At 38.2% G+C, this 23,451-nt stretch overlaps 2 protein-coding genes across 3 annotated transcripts; both read right to left on the bottom strand.

The window, feature by feature from the left end:
• Nucleotides 1-269: 269 nt before the first annotated feature.
• On the bottom strand, nucleotides 270-16,702 carry tmem184a (transmembrane protein 184a). Of its 2 annotated transcripts, none has more exons than XM_023414000.2 (9): nucleotides 16,260-16,702; nucleotides 15,778-15,999; nucleotides 10,730-10,895; nucleotides 9,712-9,802; nucleotides 7,778-7,853; nucleotides 5,912-6,003; nucleotides 4,363-4,532; nucleotides 4,072-4,269; nucleotides 270-2,027 (listed from the first exon to the last, which is right to left on the bottom strand). In XM_023414000.2, exons 2-9 carry the CDS (start codon nucleotides 15,997-15,999, stop codon nucleotides 1,798-1,800), a joined length of 1,245 nt encoding a protein of 414 aa, XP_023269768.1. In that variant the 5' UTR covers nucleotides 16,260-16,702; the 3' UTR covers nucleotides 270-1,797. The 2 variants fall into 2 exon arrangements, with proteins under 2 accessions (XP_023269768.1, XP_087032067.1); XM_087175941.1 differs by having other exon boundaries at nucleotides 16,652-16,702.
• Nucleotides 16,703-17,697: 995 nt separating this feature from the next.
• Nucleotides 17,698-21,370, bottom strand: psmg3 (proteasome (prosome, macropain) assembly chaperone 3). Its single transcript, XM_023413757.2, has 3 exons — nucleotides 21,228-21,370; nucleotides 19,915-20,142; nucleotides 17,698-18,927 (listed from the first exon to the last, which is right to left on the bottom strand). Exons 2-3 carry the CDS (start codon nucleotides 20,131-20,133, stop codon nucleotides 18,775-18,777), a joined length of 372 nt encoding a protein of 123 aa, XP_023269525.1. The 5' UTR covers nucleotides 20,134-20,142; nucleotides 21,228-21,370; the 3' UTR covers nucleotides 17,698-18,774.
• Nucleotides 21,371-23,451: the final 2,081 nt, after the last annotated feature.

Genomic DNA, 23,451 nt, shown 5'->3' with positions numbered 1-23,451 from the left:
GGCATGTGTATGGATGACATGTTGTGGGTAAAAAAAATTGATAAAACACATTGAATGTTAGTTCAACAGCAGCAGTTTCTGTGTCAAGTTTGTACATTAGAGATAAATTGATTTCTTTGTTCGAGTCTCATGACGAGTGACTGTAAACAAGGACAGTAATAAGGCAGCATAAACTGAGTATGTACCCTTCACAGCTTGTCATTATTCTGCTCATATATTTTGTATTTATTTCATTGATTTGTGTAATTTTATTAAAAAAAACACCTAAATTATTTTTATTTTACATTCATTTATTTACATGTTTTCTCAATGAACTACCCTCATGTACAAATAAAATCTGTATTTGTTTCTGCTCTGATTTAAAGTATGGTAAATTATTCCTTTAAATAGGTCTGCTGTGTCTGTTTTTGTACTTTCAAATAAAGCTTCCTCCCCCATCTACAACTGCACAATTACTCAATTACGCGCGAGTTAGAGGAGCAAAAAAAAAAAAACATTTTATTTTCAGCGCCAAAACAGGACTAACATTTGTCACAACTATTTTGTACCAAACTGTAAATTAATTTCTGCTTTCCCAGAAAGACAGCTATCATTGGCACAAGAGGGTATCAAAGTTCAACAAACTATGACTTGCTACATCGTAATTAATGTGCTAAGAAAGCTATATGTCTCCCATGTGACAAACACAGATAACAATTCTGAATGAAAAAAAGTCTTTTTTTTTTTTTTACAGTTTTGTTTTTGTTTCTCCTCTCAGGTACTGTACACATTAAATACATTAATCTTCCCAATCCATAATTCAAACAACAATTTCCTTTTACACAAATAAAACATATTAAAACACCACAATTTACAACAATCAGATTCTGTACATGTTTCATTTCATAATCCCTGGAAGAGGGAATTATAATATGAAGAGTGGTGTGACCACATCAAACACAAAAAGGCTCTGCCAAAAGCATTTGTAATAGTGTAGAGGCTGCAAAAAGACTAATTGTGAATGTCTGCTCACAGCTGTCTAGTTACATTGAATTACACTCCTTAGCATGCTGGGAAAATTAATGAGAATAATACAACTCCCACTTTTATTGGGGACAGGTTTATCCAATTTGTCCATGCTACGGTAGATACAAAGGATTGAGAAGTGCTATAGTCTGCAGTTTGAAGTGCCTGCTCCAAAACTAATGTGTCTTTGAACGGATCCTTCCATTTGTCAGGAAACCATGCAGAGGGATGCTCAGCAAATACTTCAAACAAGCAGATGCGAGACAAGTCCATGAAGTGTCACTCCCAGCCGATGTTGGCTTCACTGCATCCCACCTGGAGTCACATATTAATCATCTCCCCTTTGAAACTGACATGAATCAGAAGAACGCGCTTCAGACGGCCAGAGAGTGAGCATTGACATGATGACAGAAACAAGAGTCAGGATCAGGGACACTGCTGAACATCCAGCAGTTTCACTTAAAGAAAACGCATAGCTCCAGACTTCTGACACAGCGAGGGTGACACATGTCATTTTCCTGTGATTATTACTGCTAAGATGTTGGCATATCGGCTTTCTGTTCACTGAGTCATCAATTTTAAAACTATTACTAATATCATCCTCCTCTTCCTGCTTAAATTACTCATTCAAATAGGACAGAAGTAAGCAGTCCATTTTAAATACTGGGATAATAAAAATTAAACACCTGGATTCAATCCAGCTCTGTGCGATATGCAATACAGCTGTTTCCCCAGGGGGTGAGAGATAGGGGTGGCAAGGACACAAACACCTGGATCTTGCTGGAAAAATGCCTAGAATTCATCATCAGAAGTAATCAGCATGATTTTGTCAGACTTGCGGGAGCTCATGTTGCCTGTGGCCACTTTTCCGTTGGTGCTGGGCTGGACCACCTCCTGTGTGGACTGCTGGGTGTACTGCTGGTAGGCTGGGGAGAAGTTGTGGATGGCATCCTGCACCATGTCTCCAGGGTTTATGGTCTCCTTCAGACCGCTGGAGATACTCTGCATTGGGGGGAGGTTCTCTGCAGAAAACAACACAGGAGCAGGGACAGAGGGAGTTAATGGGTCACACAATAATGCACGTGACTGCGAAGGTGATGTTGTGGCTTTAAAAATCCCGAAAAATCCATCTCTCAATACAAATAAGAGGGAGTGGATGTCAAGGAAACTGCCTGTATTATGTCCTGGCAGCATACTGGTTTCACTACTTGGGTTGAGGTGTATACTGGATAAAATACTAGTGATTATTGTTACTGTCAATTCTGTTTTAAATCAATAAAATGCGTGGTGGTGGGCGGGGCACGAGGCCTGATCCAGTATTTCTCAATGAGGATGTAATCTTAGAGTTTTCCCTTTTTTTTTTATGTGAGAAAACCACGTTAATAAATGTTAATAGCAGAGTATTTTTATACAGTTTAAAACATGTCTAGAGATGAAATTTAAGCATTTCTCTATAATATGAAATATTTATTACAATATTTGGAGTTTGGGAAAGAGATACATTTGTAGGCATTATTAATTTGGTGTTTAACACACACTTGAGTCACACTTGATTCAAATGTTGCCAAATCCTGATTGGTGCACATCCTGCCCACTTCAAACTAGTGATAGAAGTCAAATTCAAACAAAAAAGAAAATCAGAAAAAAACAAAACTGTTCAAACTTTGGCAAAAAAAGTTTGTGTGCATGTATGACCCCATCGCTTAGAATAAGAAGATTGTGAGTAAAAGGTTTCCAGAGCCAGTAAAAAATTAATCTATTACAGAAAATTATTTCTTTTGAGCAGCTACTTAATTACTGAGTGCTTCTGTTCTGTAAGAGATCCAAAGCGAGGCATTGTAGCAGCAATATCCAAAAAATAAAAAAAATAAGTAAAAATCACTAAATAGGCATGATTTCTTTCTTTCATCATGACCTTTTCACAGGCTGCAGTTTAGAAATGGACTGAACATAATTCAGTCACAGCCACTGTCTCCATTGATGGTCCCTCAGCACCCAGCTGTGAGCCAGGTTGAATGATTTCCAGAACTGAAATGGTGTCCAAGGCCAAAAAAAAAAAAAAAAAAAAAGAGCCAGCAGACATCCACAGCCTTTTGTTATAGAGTCTCTGGCAGTGCTGTCTGGACTGGACTGGAAGTGGCAAAGAAAAGGGCAAGATGGGGTGGGGGTACAAGGCAGTTAGGCACGGTCTGCTGAGTTTCTCCTTACAGCCTGGTCCACAGGGCTGAAGCAGAGGAATGGTTGCATCCTCTGCAACCACACACATCTGCACCCGAGGGTGGGCGTGCAGCAGCAGTGCTAGAATGTTAAGTTCAATCACCAAAAAAAAAAGAAAAAAGAAAAAAAGAAATGTAATATTCAGCTGCCCAACACTGTGGAGCAACATTATTATTATTATACTTTAACTGGACAGCAAGATGCAATAGATTTCTTCCAGGAGGAATGCCTGATCGTGAAAACCATTAATTTCATGTCATTACTTTCACTGATTTTTATCTTGATTAAAAAAAAAAAAATGCTTGAGTGTTCAGTCACTTCCATGACTTCTGCATATTAAGCGGCTCAAGGGGACAGAGGGTTTCCTATAGCAGGAAAAAAATAGATGGCAGAATGATTGATGTCACTGTGGAGGGCTTTTCCCGTCGTCAAAGGGGTGCCACAATTCCTCTTCATCTTCCTCTGCTTTGCTTTAATGGCAACTGTCCTCTGAGCCATATGTAACAATGCATGCCCTCAGGCTGATGGCTGCACCCCCCCACCGACTTCCAACCTGATTTACACACAGCTCATGACAGCACCACATTTAAGTACAAAATTGCAAATATTTCGCTTGCGTATAAGTTAAAATGGAGGGATTTAATGTGTAATCTAACTTTAAAAATTAACCGGCTCTGTCTAAATGGCTGCAAATGCTGCATACAATTACTGTTACTGCAAACACTTTCAAGCCTGTGTCAGCCCTTATTGTGTGGCTGGAGAGGGACAATTAGCCTCTGAAGATGTCAACATATTTTCAAGGCGAGGGCAACAGGTAATGAGCAGTTCAAGCTTTTCTACAGCGCTCACCTGGCACTTCATTTTTTTTCTCCTGGTAGACGGTGCAGGTGAAAGCATATCGCAGGGCGATGGCAGCGAAGAACATTTCGATGCAGATGATAAAGTTCTGCCAGCCCGCTGCCACAGTGCCAGCGCCGACCTCTTGTCCGTCGATGAAGAGCGCGTTGGGGATGACCCCGCAGCGTTCCAGGATGGCGAGGACCATTCCTGCAAAGCGGCAATATTTTCGTCATCAATTTATACTTTTATGTCTTGGCAGCACCGATATAAAAAAATAAAAAAGTAGAGGGTCGGACTTACCTTGCCAGAAGGATAAGAAGATGACAGATTTAATAGTAAGGAATTTGAGCACCGGTTCGTACGGCCTGAGCAGGTCACTTGTTGCGAAGAAGAAGAGGAAGAGAGCGTAGAGGGCCAGGCTGACTGAGAAGTTGTAGATGATTGTGATATACAGGTATCCTCCATTCACGCTGCACAGAAACAGATATATGTGGTAAAGTTACAACCATATGAGATTTTTTTCCATCGGTGATCATATGGCAAAAGTTTTTTTTAACTGTGGAAATCCATTCATGTTTTGACTCCATTTATTACGTTGGGCTGAATGGAGAAGATTGCCAGCTTATATCTGATGATATTCTTAGCCATATTGCATGGACACCTGGAAATCCAGTCTTTTTGTCCTCTTCATAAACAAGCAATTAATAAAGACTATTTGTGCATGTCCTTTATATTTCTGGATGCATCTGATAAAAAGGCAGATTTGTCTATATCTTATTGTCAAGCCTGCTTTTCTGCCCGCTTTGCATTCTGGAGAGCCTCTCTGAGGACTCATCTGTGACTACACTAATTACTCCCATGCAGTATAGAGTGCACGGTTGGATAAAAGCATATAAGTAAACAATCTGTGAATCACCACAGTCTTGCTACAGAGCTTTAAGAAAGACATGAAAAAGACAGTTATTTCTGCCTGCTAATTTTGCTGTTGAAGTATATGGAGAACTGAGCAGGAAGAATGTAACCGTGTCTATCTGTTGATGCGGCGGTAAGAGGGTGACGATATGAAGCTGATTTGAAACTTCTGTCTCAAGCCCTCGTTGAACTCTGTGCTTTTCCTGAGTAGTTCAGAAACAAGTGTTGTCACAGCTGAACCTTTAGTAAGAGATACTGAACTGAGAGGCAGAAGAGCACCTGAGAAGAATTCAGACGGAGTTTACAGACTGCAGGTTTTATGGCTTTCGATTACACACTAAAGACAATTTTATTGAACATATTACCCTCTCCATATTCTATTGAGACCCTTAGTGGATCATCTGAAGCACTGAAATACACTAAAATTAAATTTGTCGGTCTGAAACTTATCTCCAGCCTTTGTATCACTTGACATCCAAAATAAAAGAAATAAATGAAACAATACATCTTGCTTTATAATGCTGTGCTTCACCTAGTGTAACATAAAATAAGAATTAAAGGGCTTCTTATCAGAACACTATCTACATTTTGGAGAAAACTTGAAATATAATTCCTTTAGTTCATATTGCAAAAAACTCCTGAATTAATATTTTCAATACCAACAATGCCCAAGAGGCTGTAATTATGGCGAGGACAGTGATACACCTGGGTCAACATGCAGCAGAGTAAATGAAAAGTTTGAACCCAGAACTTTCAGCTTGAAATAAAACCCCTTTAATTCCAAACATTTTCGTCGTGCCTGCTGTGAGGAGGTGATATAATTATCTCCATTTGCAAATTGTTTCCTTATGCATGTAAACAGCAAATGAGCCTGCTGGCAATGGCATGGATGCACAAGATACATGAAGAATGAAATGCAAAGAGAGATGCTGCTCACTTAAAATCTCCATCATGATATTTGCCAAAGGCCTGCAGGATGATGGTGATGACTGCCATGATGGGTTTGACAACGCAGAACTGGAGCGTCGCCTGGAGAACACATTACAATTCAGGATGAGACACCCGAACAAGCAAGGACAACATGGAGGAGGAGGAGGAGAATGAAGGATGAAGAGGGGTGTCAGAATCTCTTTGTACATCTAATTGGATGGAAAAGATCTGCAACTACTCATTGGCAACAAGCAGTCTCCCAGTCCCTTAAACCTAACCAGTGGCCATTTCTCACTCATCTCACTTAAGAACTTCCATTAACATTGGGACCTACCACAATGTTTCGTCATCTCTGTTTTATCTCCACAGCTGCAATTAAAAGGGAATAGTTTGACATTTTGGGAAATATGCTAATTCGCTTCCTGGCAGTGAATTATATCAAACAACTCTCACATCTGTTAGTAAAATATGGCTATAGCCAGCAGCTGGTTAGCTTAGGTTAGCACAAAGATACCAATGGTAACAAAATTCACCTGTCAGCAGCTCCGGAGCTCACTCATTAACATGTTACAAAACTTATTTGTATAAATGACAATTCACTGTTTTACAGGCAGCTATGCACTGCCTCTTACATTGGCAGTTACTTCCTGGAGTCTCCACGGTTACTTGGCAACTGCTCAGAGCCAACAGATAGTCCTGCCAATAATCCCTCATAAAACAGCAACTTGTTGATTTGAAACTTCGTTGTTTGTGCAAATTAAACAAATGAGATGTAGTTGTTAATTAGTGAGCTTTGGAGGTGCTACAGGGTAGTGGTTTCCCTATTTCCCGTCTTCATGCTAAGTATTGGTTTAAAAAAAAAAAAAAAAAAAAAAATGGATCAAGGCCTTTCAGATCTTGTATATTTTCACCTCAGTCCAGGATGAGACTTTTCCTCATCTGAAGTCGGCTATCATCGAGAGCACACTGTTTTTTTAACTACAAGCCACATGGCCATGTGATCGATATCATGGAGAGCTTCAGTAATCAAGTTAGAATGAATTAATATGTACAACAGCAGTTAATCATTATTCCAAATCCAGTTAGTCCCTCGCTTCGTGGGAGTTGACCTGTAAAACAGCAGTTAATAACTTCTGAAGCGTTCGATGTATTGATTTCTGAAACTTTGTTCTATGAATGACAATGAGGACGAGATTTTAATTCTAAGCTGTAGCTCTAGGCCTCAACCCAACAAACTACAAAGAAACTGATGGGAGTTTTAGAGCAATGCTCTTTTGAAAATCTGCTGTGCTGATCTTCAGTTGACCTCTCATGGAGAATTATTCTTTAACTCAGTCTTCCAGAAACAACATCAGAGAAAACTTGCAAGGTTTTCCTTTTAAAACATTTCACGTAGGGTTCTTGTCAAGTCATACTGAGTGTTTATCATTTGCCACTTATAAAATAAAAAAAAAAAGTTCATTTCACCATTTATTTTGTTTTGAAGACATAACTCTCAGTTCCAATTTTCATCAGCGTTAGACTGGGAGCTCATGCAGCATCCCAGGACACTGGAAGAGAGCTCAGCACTGACAGCTCATATCATCTCTCTGTGTATATTATCAAGCTGCTTTCACCTGGCCTCAATTGCTTTTGTTTTCCTTTTTTTAACCAGTGGATGTTATCCTCTGAAAAGCACACAGCCAATTGTTACAGCTGTCATTTTTAAGCAGCCTGGAGACCTGGACAGAATGGTAATTTACAGCTGTGTTGAGAGTGTTGTTTTTCTTTTTTTGTCTGTTTGATGTATTCTTGTTTTCAATGTGTGTAAATTTATTTTAGTGGTTGAAAAGAGAATCTCCAGAGCACAGATAAGGGGATGATTGAAGCTCACCTGTTTGCAGAATCTTAAAAAGCCGATGGAGTAGCTCATACCGACGAGGCAGCAGGTTCCATACAGACAACTTGACCTGCGGAGTCCACAAAAAAACAAAGTGTTTATCACATCAACACTGACACGGCAGATGTTAAGCATCAGAGAACAGAAACTATTAAACGGAAACATATATACAACTGCCGCCATGCAATAAAAAAACATGCTTGCTTAAAATATTCAGTTTTTGTTGACATTAGAGTTGATGCGATTAGTTGAGTAATTGTAAATGGACAGAAAATTTATTGGAAACTATTTTCATAATAACAGGTTTTGGACTGTTGGTTGGACAAAACAACTAATCGATTGATCGAGAAAACAATTGGCAGATTAAACCATATCCCAATCATGTACAGTGAGAGACAAGCTGCTTACACCATACTGTGAACAGTTACTTAAAATTCCTGATGTACATACAATAAACTTCATTTTCATTCATTTGTAACTGGGAATACCGATCTTTGAACCATTAATGCAAAACATAAATGTTGCTGTTATGTAACATGTCGAACAGTGTAAGTAGAGTATGTCAAGGTGTCATGTGAGACAGTGGATTTAAAGGCTTTCTGGAAGAGGAAATGGCCCGGGGCTAAAACAACAGCATCACAACAAAGTGGACACATTTACAATATGTCACAGCTCTTCCTTAGTGCTATTACTCCAAGTCAGCGGTGATGTCTTTAAAAGGCAGTTTAGGGGATGAAATAAATTAGCTGGTGTGAAAGACTTTGCTCTGCTGTAGGAGTGAACCTGGAGGCAGCAGCAGAGAGGATGATTAGGACTACACTCAGCCTAAATAACATCTCCCAATCAGTCTGATGCTGCTACACAGTACCTTCAGCCTAATCACCCTGAGGTGCTACTCCAGTTTTTTTTAACAATTTCACTACTATCCAAATGTATACATCTATAATTGTTTTGTCTGTGTTTTTTTCATCTTTTTACCCAATACTGATAGGTCAACATCAAACGCAACCAAGACACCTGAAAAATGAGAGCATGGACTTCTAGTCAAAATAAATTTGAGAAACAAATTGAGATTTGCCTACAGAATGAATCTAGTCTAAATCTTCATTGTTCTCTGCCTTGATTCCTACAAAACAAACTTTATCTACTTTATTTATGGGAACCTGAAATTAAATTCAATCTAGTATATAGGCACATTATTAATTAAAATGTTGTGCTGATGTTGCTAACATGATAGAAGGCAGACTGTGAGCATGGTAATGGTGTACATTAAGTATGTGATATAACTCATTGCACATGTTGCTAATTAAAACATACTCAACTTGAACATTGACAAGTATGAAGTGCATCTTTATTTCAGTCAAGACTAGGTCTTGTGTGAGATGCTCTCTGGAGCTTGTAGAATTTAAAATTATTCATAGTTCTCACTGAATCAAGAAAGAAAACATTCATTGTCTATGGAAATCCTAAAGGACGTGTAAGAGCTACGCACTGCAGTGAACTACTCTAAAAACAAGATGTAGGATTTATACCTCGTCTCCCCCGGCTGGTGTTAAGCAATGCCATCGTTTATCAGGACTCAACATTAGTGTCTCCACTGTCTTAAGAAGCTGGCAAAGAGCTGCTGCCCTGTGGCTGCGTCAGCCATAAAACACAGCCTATCGAGGTTGGTCAAAAGCTCTGAGATAAAGGATAACTGTCATGGATTAATATTGCAGTTGTTTATTGCCAGCACTTTCATTGTGGTGTTCAAAGTAAATGCTAATTCAAGGTCAGCAAGATGCACCTTGCACCTTTTTGTGTTTTGTATATATGAAGCCTGAACTATACCAAGGTTGGCTCCATTACTTCTGAGTCAAGCAAAATTACAAGTTTAAAAATCTTGTGTATGCCGGAGAGTGCACGCAGGACATAATAAGAACACTCACTGTATGGGCTTCCCTCGAATCTCGGACATGATTGCACTCTCTCCTCCCAGATACTCAAAGGACAAGCTCAGGAAATTGTAAATGACAAACGCTGTAACACAAAGAGAAGAGTTACTTCTTTTTTCACCCAGTATCAAACATGTTAATTGGCATGATTTTGACTTCAGAATAATTCCTCATCACCTTCAAGTATAACTTCATTTGAAAGGTCAAATCATTTCAGGGGAGAACACGCCCACATGATAAAAAATAATTAGTCCTACATTTTGGAACAATAAACGTTTCAGTCCTTACAATAAGAAGCTTCCAAGGGTTCTGTGTCTTGGAAATCCCTTCCTAATCCTTTGTTGCTATTTAAGGAGGGATTAAGTGAAGCTAATGCAGATGGTGTCCAGTCAAGAGAAGGTTCATTATGTTTTAGCCGTGGCCGCTGGTGGTGTTCCAGTCTCACTGCTTCCTGATGCGCTTCACTATCAATCACCCACAAAATTGGCCTGCAAACTGGAAACTAATCTCATGAATAATGTATTTCCTACTTTTTCCCTTTCCCAAATTACTTGTAATCCATTTTGCATATGATTCACCTTTGCCACTGGTGAAGTGCTGTAGTCTTAAAACTTCGATACATAATTTGGTTACACTGTATAAAGGAAAATTAAACCACCATCATAATATCTGAATATAGTAAATCACTGTAGAATTACTGAGACCAAATGATAAAAAAGAAATGTTTAAAATAAACGATCCTACCTAAAAAGCACACTGTCGGCTTTTTTCCCCCTAATTAGCAAACATTATGAGTCAAGGCGTAAAAAAGTGATGCTCCTACAATTACACCTATTAGAAATGCAACACCTCAAACAATGAGGTGACTGGTGTGAAAAACGAGTTTGGTGAGTTCCTCTTATTCTCTTTCCTGGCAGTAGTCTAAAATAAGAGGGCAGCAGAAACACTACAGCTGGCCAGGGAGGAAGTCATCAGGAAGAGAATTTAAATGGAGTGAGCTTGTGACATTTACCTTCATAACAGTCTCGAACGGAGTCAAAGTACACATAGTACTGGTCGTTGCTGATGAAGAGCAGGCTGAGCCAAGAGTCAAAGGCATAGACTGGCACGATAAACAGGATGCGGATGATGTAGCGCTGCTCATTGGGGACAGAGTAGGATCGAAGGTGTGTGTAGATCTACAATGAAAAAAAAAAACACCTATGAAAAAAACATTGGCAAACAAGAGAGCATCCTGATGGGCTTTTTTACAGATTCATGGAGCAGGGTTGTGAATTAAACACATTTCTGCTGATGATGTATGAGATCAAAATAAAACCTGATATGCTGTTACCTGCATGTGAAAATCCATTCACATGTACTTTCTATAGGCATTGCCACAGAAAACAGGCCGTGCTCTCTAAAATAGCTCACAAAACCATAGTTTTCATGAGTAAGACAACTTGACTCATGCTACAACTAAATGACTATTTACATTATCGATTCATCTGCAAATCATTATGAAATTTGACCTTTTACTATATTCAGCCGTTCCGAACCCAAAGACATTTAATTTATACTGATATAAAACAAAGAAAGGCAGCAAATACTCAATTTTGAGAAGCTGTAACCAGAGAATGTGCCTCGTTTTTCATTTTAAAAAATAACGAATAGAACAAATGACTATTAAATTAGTCAAACAATGTTCTACCTATCCCCTAATACTTTCAGCTAAACACTTGACAGTCTGTATTTTGGGGTATTTCTAAAAAAGGTGTGTATTACTATGCTAATTATTAAACTTTGAGATTGAACAGTAGTGATTACAGTCCATTAAGCATCCTTTGTAAAAGAAGGAAAAATATCAGTAATAAGTTAGCTGTATAGCACTGACATTGAAGCGATACAAACTTAAAGGGTGTGATCAATGTGGAATGTCAGCCTCCTGAGGGCTGAGAACAAACAATCAAGTATGTTTTTATCTGGATGGTATTATTTATGGCTACAGTCTAACCTTGCACTGACTGCTCCGTCTGTGTAAAGATCTGTCACTATGAAATGCGGCAGCGACAGCGGGGCCATCTAAAGTAAAGAGAACACCCATCGCCCATTTTAATGACCTCCCAGAACATTCCTGCTTAAACCAGTGACCAGCCATATTGTACAGCTCTAACTTCACATACAGATGCAGGAAATAAGATCAGTAAATAAACTTTATTTTCAGCGAGCTAATTAAAGGTCTCAGCCTTTAGTTTTTAAACACACACACAGAAACGACATGCCCCCATGTGGCCTCCATAAAGATAATGTGGTGCAGCTGACAACATTTAGGGGAGTACACACAGCATATGGCAAAAATCTGATTATCATTCATTTCATTGACCTTTAGTTTTTAGACCGATATAAAAAAAATTTACACCCAGGGGCCACATCTTGATGATGAATTAATGTTTTGAAATCCCTACTGCAATGTATGATTTGCCACTGACGCAAGGACTGGCTTATCCATAATGATCTCAAGCAAATATGTTTTCAGCTGAGTGAGTAAAGTACAGTTGTCTCCCTTGGTGCTCTCAGGTAATACAAAAAAAGCTATTGCAACATGGAGCTGCCACAACCCAGCAACATGTCTGATCCAACAGTGTTGGATGGAAATATATCAATACCGGTTAACATTAACAAACGTTACTGCCAATTTAATCTGTCAACAAATAAATAAATTCTTATCTGATACTGGAAGGATCTCTTCAACTAAATAATTGGCGGATTTAATTGAAAAATCAGTCGAATCGTTTCTCCAGTATTACTGTCCCTCTGCAGATGAATGCAGTTGTGCAGAAAGAGCTCTGAAAATGAAGTGCTCATTAAAGACCAAAGCTTACTGGGGAACATTATTGCGATGCCAGAGATGAGGAAGTTTTCAAGTAATGACGGATACCTCATATGTCTGTGAAGATTCTCAGTTATCCAGGTCATGGTATTTGTAAGTGCTATATGAAGGCAACTGGACCTGCTTGAGGTTGCTGAAGACGTTGCACCTCTCCTCTCATCGCAAAACATCTTCAAGAACCCCAAGCAAGTCCAGTTGCCTTCGTGTGGCACTTAGAAAGACCGATGACTCATTCTTCATAAAAAGACCATTAAAAAAAATGACTAATCAACTAAGTTTCTCAGTTGTTCAAAATGCTTATTACCCATTAGGCAACTAATTGTCGGTGAGGGGGCAATCCAAGTAATCACACCAAGCTCAAGCCAGTTTTGACTAATAACTAGAACTCTCTAAAGAGACAAAGAAACAAAAACAATTAGAATTAATATTCATACAATAAAAAAAGCCACCTGATTATTAGAGCTGAAATGATTGGTCAATTAATTGATTATTATACTGATAGTAAATTAATCAGGAAATACTTTAATAACTAATTGATCACCAAGAGGTTTTTAAAGCAGAAATGGTAAACATTCTCTGATTCCAATTTCTAAAATGTGAGGATTTGCTGCTTTTCTTGGTCTTGTGTGATCGTGAATTGTATATTTTAGACTATTGGCTGGGTAAAACAAGAAATATGAAGTCATCACCTTGGGCTTTAGGAAACTGTGATGGGAATTTTTCACTATTTTCTGACATTTTATAGACTAAAAAAGAATCTGCAGATACATTGATAATGAAAATATTCATTAGTTGCAGCCTTGATGTCAACTTTACCTGGGACAAATACTTAGCTAGCGAATCCTGAGCACTTGCTCTACATACAAGTAGCCAAGGTCTTGCAAAGAAGAGCAAGGAATAATAAAGGCAGATCATAATTGTTCTTTTAATCATACATTTATTTAAAACAAAGATGGCTACTATATGGACTACACTTGTGTTTGTGACAAAAATTTTACAAACATCCATTTGGCAGAGCAAGCTAAATGTTAGTGCTACTCAATATCCAGAGACTGACTCTAATCAACACATGCAGCTTGATTAAATGCCCATTAGAGGCTGCACATTAAAGCATGATTACTGTGAGGGTGGGGGAATGATGTATATGGCCATCTCTACATGTGAAGTGAAGCATGCTGTAGACTGATGTCCTTCATTTGCCTGAAAACACTTTGTCCTTCCTGAATCCATAACTCTGACCTGACAGTTGCATGCTGAATTAGAATGGCAGTCAGTAGAGCTCATACTTCCGCCAAGGCCAAACAAGCAATCCTACACATATCCAAACTGTGCAAAGTCAAAGATCTCAACATCATTAATATGTCTGACTTTTCAACTTCACAATGCATACATTACTTCCTGAGAAATCTCGTAATGTTAAGGAAAGTGATAAAAATGTAATAAGTTCTTCCCTGGCCTGTGCCCCATCCCTTGAGCAACTTTGATGCAAATCATTTCAGTACTTTTTGCATAATCCTGATGACAAACAAACCAAACAAACCACTAAACAGACAGGAGTGAAGACATAACCTCCCTGGTGGAGGTAATAATGGCTTCAAGTACATTTCTGGGTTAGGGTTAGCTGCTGCTATTTCTGCCTCTGCCTATTACTACCTAACAGTAGAGTTAGAGGCAGAGGAATCCCACTTTTGAGAACATAAAAAAAACCTAAAACATAAGTGATTGCACATATTGTAACTAAGTGAGAGTGACATGTGCAAAACATGACGCAGCCATACTGTAGGAGATAAGTCCAGTCTGCTCCTCCTAATCCCAAATGCTTCAAGTTGCAAAGGGACCAATAAGCCCTCTGAGAAAAATGAGCCTCCAGTCCGCAAAGCACTGGCGACTTTACAGCAAAGAGGATCTGAGGTCATTGTCTATCTGTGTTTAGTATTCAGAATGTGAGTTTCAGAGTCTATAGCAATCCTCTGGAACCAAGTCAGATGAAACACCACCAGCATCGCAACAATAACCCTGCAGACCATTTCATTCTGTGTGACAGAAAAGGACGCCTGTTGCAAACCTGCTCCTTTCTCCCTGTGGTACACTTGCTGTTTATTTGTTCAATTAAAATGTCTTGCTGCCAAGTGTTTGGCCAAACACGTAATATATTAAAAAGATAGAAACCAATTTGCTGGATGTTGAGTCACAAATCCCTAAACAAGGATTGTTTTTTGGATCACAGGATGCAACAGGTTGATGCTTTGTGAGGAGGTTACAAAGCTATCCAAATAACGACTCTTTACCTAATTACACCACATAGCAGATACAGCTATGAGCATATGTGTGTTAACATAAACAGGATACAGGCATATGGCTGCCAGCCTGAGGATGTTGGGATAGATGCATGTTCAGTACAAAGGTTATAAAATCATCGACTAAAACTGGGAGCCATTACAGCTGCAGAACATTAAAACCACAGCAAACAGGAAAATAACACCCTCATCCTTTATAATGCTGTAAAATGTTATCTCAATATCAATTGATTTCCCTGCTGATAATACACTGCACCCTACTGCATTCTCTGCAAATGATAAAACCATAATGATAAGCTATCATCTGCGCACAGTGGGTTACTCACCCACACATGAGGGAACGCTCATTTACAACAGCGATGAAATGGATTCTGGGTAAAGGTGGCCTGTGTTGAGCCATTTATTCTTCTTAACCATCCTTTTTCCCTTTCCACACAAAGAGCACTCGCTGTCTATTGTCCTTTAATCAGCTAAAGGCTTTTCATCCATTTAATCTGATAGCCTCCGTCAACGATTAAGTAAGCAAAACATTCCCACAATGCATTAGGGCAGTGCAAGTACAAAGCAGAAAAAATAATACCTGCCGGCAAAGAAAGAAATACTTTATGACTAGATAAGACAGAGTGGAGGAGTGAGTATGGAAATATCTGAGCCAAGACACTGAACTAACTGCACTGTGCTGTAAGGTAATATGGATAGAAGAATTTGTTTCTGTCCTCTAGCAAGGGAGGTGCTATCTGTCAGTCTGCAGCCGTCTCTGATTACACATTTACATCTCAATGTGCGAAACACTTTGTGGCTGTATTGCTCACTGGTGCTATGAGATGCAGTGATTTGGGTTTCTTCAGGCATAACATTTTTAAAAATAAGACTTCTGTGAAATGGCAAACTCACCTGGTGGCACGTTATGAGCAAGGCGGACCAGACGAATATCCCTGAAAGGGCCTGAGCAGCCAGTGTGTTTAAAAACATCTGGTTCTCTACGATTGAGCCATTACTGGTTCGAATAATGGTCATATTGGAGATGTGTGACGTCTCTGGGAGAAGTGGTGCAGGCAGGTGGACAATAGAATTATTTTCATCTGATGGATCCATGTCTTCCAAAGAAATGTTCATCTGAAACGGAAAGAAAATACAAAAAGTCAGTGTAGGGCTCACAGGTGAAATGTAAGGACACCTCCCCTGTGAGTTTAACTGAATGCTCCCCAGTGATTTCAGGTCTGCCTGCTGAGCCAAAGCAAAACCTAAATTTTAATGTTATAATTAGAAATATTCAATTAGAAAAGACAACACTATGTGGCAGACTTCACTACAAGTGGCGTTCAAATGACCTTAGCCTTGATATGCGCATTCTTTACCGACAACAAACGGCTCACCTTGTCCCGGGGAGGGTGGAAGCTGCTTTATCCCGTACAGATGGCACCGTACACAAACAGTCCAGGATAGTCACAAGCCAACGTTACAGGATAAACATCGAGAGGAAAATCTCCTTACAGAATAGTTAACCGTGGACATTTGCTGCCATTTACTCACGGCCCGACGACTTCATCAACGACGGATTCAGTAGACTATACTTCCTTGTTTAAGACAAGTACCTCACCGAGGTCGAAGTCCACACAGTCGACGAGTTAAAACTTGCACAAAACCACTAACAAAAAATACTCAGAGAGAGAAATACTGCAGTAATCTGTGGCGTTTACTCTGCGGAACTAGAAAAAGTCAACAAGTCATCAACGTTCAGTGTAAACGACGGAGATTTGTTTCTAACCTTGCGCAGTGAGTCAGAGGAGCTGGATAAACAGGTTAGGAACAGGTGAAAGGACCACGTGACCACAGCTCGACGTATGTCGTCATTACGTTGCCTACTTGACAGTAATTTATATTTTTATTTGGACTTATCGACTAAGGGAGTCCTATGTCGTCATGGTCGGACTAAAATCTTGAGGGGCCCTGGGGCAAGTAATTGTTGTTTTGGGCCCCTGTTGACCCCCCTATACATGGCAGTTACATTCTTTCCTCAGGCATCCAGAAACCAACCAGAACTTTAGAGCTGAAATGATGGTTTATTAATTGATTAGACAATAGACAAAAAATTAATTGGCAGCAATTTCATGAGTGATTAGTAACTGAAGTCTTTTTTTTTTTTTTTTACAAATAAAATGGTAAAGAAAAAAATCACCTGTTCAAGCTGCAATTAACTAGTCTCTCAGTTTTCTGTGAGTTAAGTCAACACCTTTGCCTCTTGGAAAAAACAAAAAATTAAAATATATCAACTTGGGCTTCAGGGAATATCAACAGTTTTTGGCCTTTGATACACTCAACTGATCATCAAACAATATAATTATCAGATGTAGTAATGATATCATATAATTGTTGGATGTAACCTTACAGTACTTAAATGGTGAAACAATACAACCTTGCCCAAGGTTTTCTTAAAGCCATTTAATAAAACATGACTCAACAACAAATGAGAAATGAAACTAAATACATAATAAACAATGTATATTACAACAAATAAGGTCTTATGACTACAATGTCACACAGGGTCCCTCACAAGATGGAGGACGGGGGACCCATCAGAGCTGACTTTGTAACAAATTGATCAATTTATGTAGACCTAAATGATATATAGTGAGTTTGGTAGTCCGATAGTTCCCCGCTTTGCCCAATTGGTAATCCAGCCTACAAACAAATCATGTTTTACAACACAGTCACAAATTAGACATAAGCTTTACAAAGAAAACGGGGATATGTGTGCACATTATACTGTATTTATTTAAGCTGAATCAACTGACAGGAAATAATCAGCTACAATTTTGACAGTAATGTTTTAAGTATTTATTTTTAAGCAAAAACCTCGAAACATCCAGTGTTTCCAACAAAATGAGGATCTCTGTTGGTTATTTTGGGGGTTTGGACTATTGGTCCAAAACAATACATTTGATAATGATATAAACATTTATCACTATTTTCTGACATTTTATAGACCAAACACTTTAACATCAAAAAACAATCAGACTGATAATGTAAAGAAATGTTAGTTGCAGCCCTGATGTCAAAGCTTCAGTAGCTAAATGAATAAGTGAGACACAAACTCTACATCTTTAAATTCAGTAAGAAAACAAATATTTCAAATGAGTCATACATATTACATTTTATTGATTACATCTTATAAAATTACAAAGTTCAGAGGATAACATATAGATCAATATTCCACACAAATAGTCCAAGTCTTATAATGTGGATATGTAGACTACTGTTGACCTCATGATCTGCAGTATAACACTGCTAACACAGGATGTACTGCTTTGAAATGTGCTGAGTCTAAAGGTCTGCTTAACTGCATTGTAGCCGGTGTAATAGAGTTATAATTGATAAATGAAGCAAAGACCTCAGCGTGATTATAAAAGGCCTGGCCCAGTTTTCCAGTTTGATGGGGATATTTGTGATACGTAAAATGTTTATCCAGTGCTACGCCCAAACTATCCTTCACCAGGGTGGGGATGATTGCACTGCATTTGTTTCAAAGACAGAAAATGGAATACTTTAAGAAGTGACCTGTTTTATTTCTAAATCCGCCTCATGACACAATTAAGAATATTTGCATTCTAAAGTACAAAAATAATAACCGTATAAAGAAACCAAAACTGTAAGGTTGATATATATTTCATACAGTGATGAAAATTTAACTATTGGCCATCATTTTGCAAACCATAACTTAATCTTTGCACAATCATCAGTTTGTGAGAGCACAATGGTGTGCAGAAAACTCACGCTTAAAACCAGACTGTTATTTAGGAAAGAGAAAAATCCTTTAAGTTTAGAAAGACACAAGAAAAAGAAGTGAAATTGGGGGAATCCAGAAGGCTTTGTGTCCATTTTGTTGACTTCCTACCAGACTTTACAGCTTTTGATGATCTCTTTCATTTGTTTTACTGAATCTATGGAAGAATCCTTTAGCGCCAGTCCCAGCAAGACAGGCCTGTTGCCGGCTTCTTGCGACACAAATGTCGCCAGGTTTTTGGCACAGACATGCGTCAGTGGCTGAAAATAGAAACACAAGGCAGGCGTTAGATTATTACATACACAAATGCTGCTATGTAACATGTTTGCATCAAAAGAAAACTGAAAATGACTTCTACAGAGCTTTGAAAATGTGCAAAGGCTGGACTGTGAAACCTCACAGATGAAATGAAAAAAAAACACCTGCAGCACTTTTCTCACGTACACCCCGATTGCTTTATTCTTTGTTTGATATCATGTACAAGTGAGTTAAAGAGCATAGCAAATAATTTTTCCGTCTCTTCTGACACCACAGGTTTTTACATGTATCATCTCCAGAAATAAAGACTGCTGCCACTGCATGTGTGGTAAATAGTTATAACTTGCCTTTGCTGCCATAGAGCATTATTGATTGGGTTGTATTCCACGCACGTCAATAGAAATGTGATACATTTTTGCGAAGTTCTCCCAAAAACGACAACATCTGCACATCTTACAATATGCCTTTCTAATTTAATGAATCCAATGATGTGGTTGTGGCAGGTTATCTGGCTTTTGTGTAATCCAGGAAACTATAGATGAAGACTCGGCTGTTGACACATTACAAACTACATTAAATAACAGTATTCAATCATGGTCACATACTTAACAAGGCAGTGTAAGTATTGCCTTTTTTAAAAATATTTAAATCAACTGAGTGAAAAAAACTCAAAAAGACTATGTTTTGTCAACTGCACACGCACACTGTTTTAATCAATTTCTCTATTAATGATCCTTACCAGCACTCTATGGCTGTTTGAAAATGACATGCTCATGCAGAGATTAAATTGGTTTCCTTGTGTAAATTGTTAAAGGCCTGCAGACGTCTAATTTCTCCCAACCTACCAGAGCAGGTCAGAACCAATCTCATCTGCCCTTTCACAGCATGAAATGAGTTACCCTATGTTGCACCAAGTCTGACTGATATCCTGTGAACAAGTCTGTATCACACTGATACAATATTTATCGCAACAATTTCGTCCAGCGTACCTCGTCTTTGCCCAGCAGCACTTTGGTGGAGAACGTTGGGGTGCTGATATCATTAGATCTGGAGTCAGGTGTGACAGATATCAATGTCCCAATTTTGCCAAACTGAGTGAGAACTACGAATATGTAATTGGTGAACTCTGTACAGACAACCTGTGTTGATACTCCATTGACATCTTTCTCTGTCTGTTTTGACCTGATGATGGGCTCAGGAGAAGACATTTTGATAATCTTTGGGAAAAAGACAAAAAAACAAAACAGGAAATGGCACATGAATATTAATCATTCAAAAGATACCACTCAGACATATTTCCTGTTTCAGAATGTTGAAATTATGGCACTACAAAAAAGGTATTACATTTATTTAATACCAATCATGATTTCCTAAACCCCTGCTGGGTAACCTCATTAGATTGCTTGTTCTGTAAAACCAATGGCACAAAACCTGAAGATATGACATTTACTATTAGATAAGACAAAGAAAAAGTGCAAAATCTCACAGTCACAAAGATGGAATTAGATAACATTTGGCTTTTTCTTTCATGAAAAATGACTTTAATATTAAACCTGTATCCAAATAGTTGCATATTAATTTTCTAGTTGACAGACTCATTTATTTGGTGGTGGTTATAATCAAAGACACCATTACACAATACAAATATTACATAAATGCAAATGAAAAACTCTCCAGTCAGCTAACTTTGTTGTGTTGCGTTCTTGTGATTTAGATTAATTTTTAATAAATTTTACATGTTAAAATAAAGCTCATATATTGATTAACTGATTGGTCCATCGAAAGAAGATTAAAAGGCAAAAAATGTTTTTCAAATGTGAAATTTTGCTGCTTTTGTGTGTCTGACATTACCATTGTTTAAAACTGAATAGCTATGCATAAGGGTTGGACTACTGGCAAAAACGAAACACTGTAAGTGAGGCATGAATTTGGACATTATAATATCAGTCACCTGCAAAGTATCTTTACAAAAACGACACACGATTTATACAAGTTACACTGTCACTTCCAGTCTCTGTTACAGCACATAGTTAGCGGCTAAGTAAAGATTGCTAACGGCAGAAGTATGTGATAATTGTGTCCTCACTAAAATATACATTCCACCACCTACAGAGGGATTTTAAGTTTGATTATTTCTCTGTCTTCTCCATCGGGCTAGTGAAAGAGAAGCTCCGCAGAATTCATGCACGGCTGTGAGACAGTACTGAGATGCGGAGGCTAACGTTAGCTACACAGCTACCGTTAGCTCTTAATAACAACGAACACTCTTTTTCGGCGTATGTGTGAAATAAAAGGTCCTTACCCCGTGGCTTCGTCTGTTCACGGTGCAAACTTGTTTCTACACTAAATCGCTTCACTTTCAGCAACTTCTGTGTCGCTCTGTCATTCAACGTCCACCATGAAAACAAACCGAAACAAACGTGCCTCGTTTTGTGGAGCCTGCATCCAGCGACCTCTGCGTGATGTCGTAATCTGACGTCACCCCGGTTAGTTGGTTCAACGTAAAACTAAAAAAGGAAAATATAATAAATTTAGATGAATTACAATACATACAAAGACATTATGAGTTTTGTGTCGGCAAATGTGGCACAAAAATATGTGTTGAAAATTATTAGCTGGTAGGTCACTTGAATATTTCTAGGTTTATGCAAAGTAAAATGGGACATCTTTCACATCATTTACTCTGGCTGCAGCAAGAACATCAGGAATATAATCCAAATTTTTAATAACAAAGCAGTAATGGAAATTATGTAAAGTTACTCAAATACTGTGCTTAAGTAGCCTACAAGTTTGAGGTATCAAAATTGAGGTATTATGCCACTTTATAACCTACTTCTACTCCAATACAATTCAGAGAAAAATAGTGTATGTTTTACTCCACTAAATACATTTGAAAGCTACTTTTCAGATTCAAATTTACACAAAAACATATGATAAACTTTTAAAATACAACCCACTGTTCATGCCAGTGATTAACATCTGCTTTAGCTTGTGACCTCTTTAAAAAAGCAGTGTGTAGTTGGGGCCCCTTGTTACATTTCAGATGAGTTGTTAGCAGTTCCACCAAAGAGACTTTTGCTGGTTTCTGTAGTAGGTTATTTCATGCAGGACTTTTACTTGTAAGGGATCACTTTTACCTTTCTTTTTGGTACTTTACTTAAGTAATGGATCTAAATACTGCTTCCTTCACTGGTCCAAAGTAATGTCTAATGTTAAAAGAAAACTGGGAATATGGGTTAAAAGTTTTAGGATGCTGAGTGAGTCATTTTCATTCAGTTCTAATGTTTGATAAAATCATGACAGAATCTACCTTGTCCACTTTATACTTATTGGCCTCGAAAGTCATAGGAACAGCTATTAACATTAATATTTACATGATGGTCTATATTGAAAGCCATGGAAAAAATCTGAAAAGTTGCATTAGAGAGGGTAAAACCTATCATGAGGGTCTTAAGTAAGGTTCGGGTTAGAAAAACAGTGAAAAGGAAATCCTTTAGGAGAGATTTGTACTTGGTATTTTTTCATAATTAAGTATTTTTGCTCTTTGTGTACTTCCCTGCAGGTTCACCACAAATATGCTGTGAATAAGAGAAATTTGGCAGATTTTTTTTTTGTTTTTGCCTGAGGTTTGCAGCAGACTTGAAGATAAAAGACTTAATAGATAAAGAGCACATTGTGTTTCTCTTTGTTTTTCTCACAGATAGTTATCAAGGTTCCTGCATTGTTCACAATGCATGATTATAGCCTACTTAAGCTGCATCAATTCGCACCCAGAAATGACTGTTGCGAATTGAGGATGATTTAACTGAACTTTAATGAAGTATTATCAAGAGTGAATTTCTTTATGTTTAAAAACAAGCTGATCCTCTGACCTGGTACATTTCACATCAGTGTTAGGTAACAGGAACAGTTCTCCCACAGCAAGAAGCCATGGAAGCAAGATGTTTTTAATTAACTGTCATTGGAGCCTTCATTTTAGGAGGAGATATAATCTTACTTATTTTTTATTTATTTTTTTTAGCAGAGAGTTTTATTAAATAGTGGCACTAGGCGGAAACCTTTAGTTTATTTTGACGGATGTAACTATCCGAGGCACAAAAGGAGGAAATACTGTATATAGTAGACATTTTAATGTACTTGACTTCTTCTATATAGTGGTACAAAGACTTACTTAACAATGGATGTAGAATGGATGTGGAAGCATAAATAGTTCATGAATTGTTCAATTTTATGCACGTGTTATGAAAAACCAACAGAAGAACAGGGTCAAGCAGTGGTACTAACCTGACATTATAACTGTATTCAAATGCTATTTGTAGTCCACGCTAGGACAATTTAGTAGGTCCTTACTATTTTGGCTACAGATGGGCCAACTACATCAGTCACATCTGCTTTTACAGCTACAGGAGAGATGAGCAAATTTTCACTGTTAAGCAAAAGTGCTTGCGTGACATTTTTTTTTTCAGGTGAATGTTAGACTCCACTGAAGTCTGCAAGCGCTGCATCAGACCGATCCGAAAGGAGCC

This window comes from Seriola lalandi, unplaced genomic scaffold, assembly GCF_002814215.2.
Source record: "Seriola lalandi dorsalis isolate HSWRI2012SDOR001 ecotype SW California unplaced genomic scaffold, Sedor1 jcf7180002054519, whole genome shotgun sequence".
Classification (NCBI taxonomy): domain Eukaryota; kingdom Metazoa; phylum Chordata; class Actinopteri; order Carangiformes; family Carangidae; genus Seriola; species Seriola lalandi.
The sequence above is the reverse complement of the archived record's forward strand: the minus strand, read 5'-3'. Positions and strand labels throughout refer to the sequence as shown.

Coding starts and splice junctions, on each gene's coding strand:
- tmem184a (XM_023414000.2), bottom strand. CDS start 15,999: ATGAACATTTCTTTGGAAGACATGGATCCATCAGATGAAAATAATTCT. Junction 10,896..15,777: donor TGCTCATAACGTGCCACCAG/GTGAGTTTGCCA, acceptor TTTTCATTGTAG/ATCTACACACACCTTCGATC. Junction 6,004..7,777: donor TTTTAAGATTCTGCAAACAG/GTGAGCTTCAAT, acceptor TGTGTTCTCCAG/GCGACGCTCCAGTTCTGCGT.
- psmg3 (XM_023413757.2), bottom strand. CDS start 20,133: ATGTCTTCTCCTGAGCCCATCATCAGGTCAAAACAGACAGAGAAAGAT. Junction 18,928..19,914: donor TGCTGCTGGGCAAAGACGAG/GTACGCTGGACG, acceptor TTCTATTTTCAG/CCACTGACGCATGTCTGTGC.